This window comes from Triticum dicoccoides, chromosome 3A (assembly GCF_002162155.2).
Source record: "Triticum dicoccoides isolate Atlit2015 ecotype Zavitan chromosome 3A, WEW_v2.0, whole genome shotgun sequence".
Classification (NCBI taxonomy): Eukaryota; Viridiplantae; Streptophyta; class Magnoliopsida; order Poales; family Poaceae; genus Triticum; species Triticum dicoccoides.
In genome coordinates, this window is record NC_041384.1 from 213962069 (window position 1) to 213968504 (window position 6436).

General features: G+C 48.2%; 1 protein-coding gene across 3 annotated transcripts in view; it reads left to right on the forward strand.

Moving 5' to 3' along the window:
- The first annotated feature begins 5991 nt into the window (after positions 1–5991).
- LOC119267894 (FAD synthase-like) overlaps positions 5992–6436 on the forward strand; it is an 8079-nt gene continuing 7634 nt past the window's right edge. Inside the window, exon 1 of one of the 3 annotated variants that reach the window (XM_037549339.1) lies at positions 5992–6249. In XM_037549339.1, coding sequence (XP_037405236.1) covers positions 6149–6249 — 101 coding nt within the window. In that variant the 5' untranslated portion in view covers positions 5992–6148. The remainder of the gene's footprint in view (positions 6250–6436) is intronic. The other 2 variants (XM_037549338.1, XM_037549340.1) reach the window with 2 other exon arrangements.

Consider the following 6436-nt stretch of genomic DNA (forward strand, 5'->3'; position numbering starts at 1 on the left):
GGTCGCCGGAGCCGGGGATGGCGGCGGCGGGGTGAAGGCGCGGGCGGCGACGCGCGCGTGGGCCGGGAGGGCTCTCCCCGGGCCCAGGAGGGCCCGCGCGACGGCGATGTGGGCACCGGGCGGTGGCGAGTCAGGTGGTTCCACATGGCGGCGGCGACACGGGTCGGACAATGCCCGGCCCGCGGGAATATGTCCAGCGGGTGAGGGGAGAGAGGGGGCTAGGTTTTGCGCGAGGATTTTGGGGGAGGACCTATATATAGGCAAAGGAGGAGCTAGGAGAGTCCAAATGAGGTGCGGTTTTCGGCCACGCGATCATGATCGAACGCTCTAGATGATGGAGAGGGTTTAGGTAGGTTTTGGGCCAAAATAGAGGGGTGTTGGGCTGCAACACACACGAGGCCTTCTCAGTCCCTCGGTTAACCGTTGGAGCATCAAACGAAGTCCAAATGGTACGAAACTTGACAGGCGGTCTACCGGTAGTAAACCAAGGCCGCATGACAAGTCTCGGTCCAATCCGGAAATGTTTAATCCCCACACACGAAAGAAAGGTAGAAATGACCACCGGAAGAGAACGGAGCGCCGGAATGCAAAACGGACAATGGGGAAAATGCTCGAATGCATGAGACGAACATGTATGCAAATGCAATGCACATGATGACATGATATGAGATGCATGACAATGACAACAACACACGGATACAAAAACCCGAACCCGAGAAAATAAAATAACTTAACGCGGGAAACGGCAAGAGTTGGATTACATATTAGGTAAATCATATCCGGGGTGTTACATAGGGCGTGCCCCCAGGCTTGTGGCCTCCTAGTGGGTCCCCTTTGGCATTTTATTTGTCCAATTTTTTTTATATATTCCAAAATAATTCTCCGTAAATTTTCAGGACTTTTTGGAGTTGTGCAGAATAGGTCTCTCAGATGGCAAGATCCGAGATGTCAGTTGCTTGTCTTCAAGCCTCAACCTTATTCTGACTCCTACTAGGGCAATCAGGTTTAAGTTAAGCCCGAATAGCTTAGTTTTCCACTTCTCTTCCGACACAAGATTCTTTGCCAAGCCTTCCCCAATTGGAAATCCAGTAAGAAAGGCAAGGGGCGATGCCGGACTTACGAGCTCTTTGCTTATTATTTCTAGGGTGGGATGAAGGTCGAAATGTCTAGTTTGAATTGCTTATGCTTATATAGTTTGAATCGTCTAGCTTCATACCAAGGTTGTTCTACAAAAGAACCAAGTAAGAAAGTAAGCCCGTTCAATTGAAATAGCTTCCTCGCTTCGCAATTCGATACCCACTGAAACTATGGATACGATAGACTCGGGAGGGGGGAAGGGTTACTTTATTTGGGCTCTCTCATTAAGGAATCGGCCCAAACAAGACCGATATTCCCGCAAGAATTGCTACACTTCCTGCAGTGAAATTGCAAGAATCACTTTATACGCTATTTCGAAATCGAATGAATTGAGCAACTGTATTTCCCCAGGTTTCCATTGAAAAAGGGGCTCATTTTGCCCCTTTCCGGTCTAGAATTCCAGTTGCCGGCATTCTCCCTCTTCATGTAAACCTTGTAAAATAAGAGAGAAAAGACATAAATATTATACCATAATGTGTAATAACAGCCCAAAATGCAATAAATATCAATATAAAAGCATAATGCAAAATGGACGTATCGTGTAGCGTGGTGTGTGTGTGTGCACGTGTGTGTGAGTGTGTGTGGGGCCGGTCCAAACTGATTTAGGTCTAATTTAATTAGCTAGATTAATTCTAGGATTAATTCCGCTATTTAGTCAGTACCAATTCATTGCTAGATTAGCCTAATAGCCTATGACATGTGGCCCCATTCTAGTCCAGACACTAATTTAATTTAGATGCCTATGACATGTGGGCCATACCTCACCTTTTGACCAGTCAAAGTGAAATGGTTGGCCAGCCCCCCGGGTCCCATTCTCATACACGTAGGCTAGGTAACACTAGGTAACAAAAGTTTTGTTGTTTTATATTTGAATTAAATTTAATTCTGGGATTTTCATAATAAAGTTAAAACTTTGGAAAATCATATAAATAATCCATAGCTTGGATGAAAATAATTTATATATGAAAAATGATCAGAAAAATAAGACGAATTCGAATAAGCCACCCACATACCTGTTACATGTCTCTAACACTGCAAACATGGAACCTTCCCCTTTGCTTCGTTTGTCTGATAACTGCCAAAAGCTGGGAAAACATTCCCAGATATTTTCCCACTTCGTCTGAAATGCGTAGCTCTGCGTGAGGTCACCCCTAGCACAACGTATTGACATGTCATGCCTTGTGATGCATTTGATTGTCCTGTTATTTATTGTGTTCCCGCTCCATTACTTCTTTTCCGGTAGACCCCGAGACCACTGTTGATCCGGCGATCGACTACTTCACCACCGAGGGTCCATATCTGTCTACAGAGCTTCCAGGCAAGCAAAACCCCCTTTGGTCAGTCCTATATCGCCCATTCTTTCTCTCTCATGCTTGCATTAGATTTTGCTACTGTTGTTCAATAGCTCCTATTCTGATGCATAGCCTGCTTTGGTAACCTGCTATTATTACTTTACCTGTTATCTTATATGCTTAGTATAGGTTGAGTAGTGACCCATCAGTGACCCCTCACATTGTCCCTATTGCCCCCACTTTATTACCGGATGACTCGATCAACATGATTGATGTCCAGAGATCGGCACATCACCGCACACCCCCTTAGTTGTACGACTCTGCAGAGCTACTATCGAGTGCCGAGGGTGATACCTCGTAACCCACTCTTGATGATATCTCTGTAGTGTAGCTAATCGGCCGTGGATTACGGTGGGTGATTCCTCCTTCACCACTCCCGATAACAACTCTATCGTGCAACACCTCAAGTGAACCCTTCGAGGGTGATTCCTCCAAGTTCACCTTGATGGTTACATCGAGTAGGAATCCATCAAGGGTGATTCCTCGGTTCCCCCCCTTGATGTTATGGACACACGGTTACCTTGACTTTACGTTAGAACCATGTTGAAGTCGGGTCGGCCCTGAGGGGTACCCATGAGAGTTACTGCAGTCGGGTTGACCATGAGGATACCTGCGAGATAATTACGCGGCATGGCCAGAGAGTCATGGTCCTTGCCGTAAGTCCACGAGACGGGGCGACGGGACCACAGATCGTGGATCATTGATCATCTCCGCGCGCTCCCAAAACACTAACGGGTTTGGATATGTGATCTGAGTAGGCCTCTGGCCTTTTCGCACTAACCACCACGCGAGAATAAGTATGAGCACTCGGTGTCGTCCGATTCTTTGAGAGCTCTTCGGATGTCAGCGATTGAGCGGCGCGCACCCGGTTGGACGTTAACACTTGCGCGTGTATAAGGGGGTGGGTCTACTCCAGGCCGCGTACACAACGTGCAGGAGTGCAAAAGGTGATGGGCCCAAGACCTTGAGCGCTTAGGATGTAGACCGGTGTGCTGGCCTCTCTGTTGAGCCTAGGTAGGGCTACAGTGTGTCGATCAGCCGAGGCCGGGCATGACCCGAAAAAGTGTGCCCGACCAAAGTTAATCGAGCGTGTTGGGTAAGTTTGTGCACCCCTGCAGGGAAGTTTATTTATTCGAATAGCCGTGTCCACGGTAACGGACACTCGAAGTTGTATCCCGATCTACTACAACAAGAATTGTATACTGGAGACAATAAATAGATATGATGGCTCCGGGATTGCTTTCTCGCAGGGAGTCGAGGAAGGATCTCTTAGCGTTACTAAAATATACTTGTTGCCTTATGATATGATAATCTGCACTTTTCTAATGCTGCAAGATGCTATCTTCGATAGGCTAGGCCTTCCCCTCTATTTTGGCAATTATGCAATATAGTCCACAGATACAACCCCTTTCCTTTGATACTGATGCATACTTAGCATAATCTGATGTAAGTCTTGTGAGTACTTTGGATGAGTACTCACGGTTGCTTTGCTACCTTTTCCCCTCTACTCGATTGTTGTGATCAGATGAGGCCGGGAGCCAGTTGATCCTGCCGACGAGTACTACTACCCTGGCGGAGCCTACTACTACGTGGAGACCGCCGACGACCAGGAGTAGTTAGGAGGCCCCAGGCAGGAGGCCTTCGCCTTTTCGATTTTATTTATGTATGTACTCAGATATTGTTGCTTTCGCTGACTTGTGTATTTGAGCCCTCGAGGCCCCTGACTACTAATATTTTAATTTGTGTCTAGAGTTGTGTTGTGATATCTTTCCGTGAGTCTCTGATCTTGACCGTACACATTTACGTGTATGATTAATGCACGATTAAGGTCGGGGCATCACAGGGGAGGTGAGGAAAGGTGAGATATGGATTGGGGAATGACAGTGAGCTGCTAGGTGCATTCGCTGTTAAATGCAGGCGGGCTGGTGGGCGCTAAGTCAACAGTGTGCTGGTTCACTGTTAAGTGGGTCCAGTCAATAGTGTGTGCAAATATTCAGTTGAGTTCAGAAAGCCGAAAGTTCAGTTAGGTTCAGAAAGCTCAAAGTCCAGTTAAGTCCAGAAAGCTCAAAGTTCAGTAAGCTAGGTTCACTAACAAATAAATTCAGATACATCTACTTTCAGCTGACAAATAAATTTAGATACACCAACTATTTAAACCAAGACACATTAATCATTTCATTCGCTTCAAGATTCATCACACACAGAACATGATAGCTAACAAATTAATGGTTCAACTACAACACCACATAATTGCAACTAGAACAAGATAGCAAGCAACTTCTCCACCGATATTCATCGGTCACATCTTGTAGGTCATGTACATCACAAACAGAATGCAGAACAAGATAGCAAATTTGAACTTCATTTTGCATCTCTCCAATTCCTTGAGAAGAGCAAACACTTCTTCACAATGTCTTGCTTTCTTCATGACATGAACATCACCATCAGCAATGCTACACCTGGCCTCCATCAAAGATTGCTCCAGCTGATGATTCTTCGTCTTTAATTTCCTAACATCGGTCTTCAGACGATAAACAACATCCTGCAGGTCGCCTAGCAGCCCGCTGACAAACTCATTATGGGGGCCGTAGTGCCACTTGAAGTATCGACAATCTACGCCCTACCCAAATTTCAAAGAACGGATTTCCAGTGAAGAACTCGAACTAGCAGACCAAATCCACCTTGGCTAAGTCAAGACACTTTACCTGCGATTTGTTGCAGTTCTAGTATCTTTGGCCAGGATTGACGTGGCTCCACGATATCCACCTTGGTGCCTTCACTTTACAGTGGCAAATCACGTCAGACTCGTACTACATCGGCGCTTCCCGATAAGCCACCGACGCCTGCCCCGACGACACCATAGACGAGGAACAGTGTCTGTTAGACGAGCTACCAGACGCCATGGGTGTGCGCCGTAGCGGGAGCTAGTTCCGCCACTGCGACATTGTGGAGTGGGTCGCTGGGCCTAGGGTTCGTCGTCGTCGTGGGAGTATTTGGGAATGGGGATCTTTTTGCCGCGGGGCCTAGTGCCAAGTCATCTGTCGGCACTGCCTAATCTCGTCCAGCCTATTCAAATACCGCCCAAAATTCTGTCTAATTGATCCGGTTTTAGACATTTCAAGGGGTTTTAGAGTTGAGGGGGAAATTAATCCGTGAGGCTGTGTTCCGTTGGCATGGTTTTGAAGGGGTTTGGCAGGGATTAAATCCCATACAAGTCAAATCCCTGCCAAAACCACTCCAATCCCAGGGAGGATCGGGGGACTATACTTTCCTCGTCTAATTTTGTTTCGGACGGGCTGATTGAGCTCTATGCGGTCAACCCAAAGCGAGTGCAGGACCTCTTCCCTTTGTCCACCCACAAGGGAGGCCATAGCACGACAAGCCATGTCAGCTTCACGCCGCATCCAGCCGTCCACGCACGACGCGCGAGCATAACGGAAGAAAGAGAAGCAGAGAGAGAGATAAGATATTTCGTCCCGGTGGTTGGAGTAAAATACTTGCAGGAAACAGCACCCGAATGAAATATCCACACGAGGCCTCCCTCGCTTCCCATCCCTCCCTCGTCCAACGCCGACGAGTCACGCCTCCTCTCAAGTCCACAACTGCTCTCCTCCCACTCCCAATCTCTTCTTCTTCCGCCCCAAGTCGCCTCACCGGGGATGGAGATCGACGCGGCGGTCCGCGCGAGCAGCGACGGCCGGCTGCGCACCAAGTACGACAACGCCGTCTACGTCGTCCAGCGAGCCTTCGCGCTCTACCCGTACGCCGCTCCGCCCCTCCATTTCACTCTCGAGCTGGTGATTCATCGGATTGGCTTAGTGCTGCTGTTTTAGTTCCGTGGCTATTCACCGGGAACCGAAGAATCTGGGACGCGATTGCCCGCCGCGAGCGCCGGCCCGCGCGATCGGGTTTGACTCATTTGACGATCGCGGGTGGCGGCGGGGATG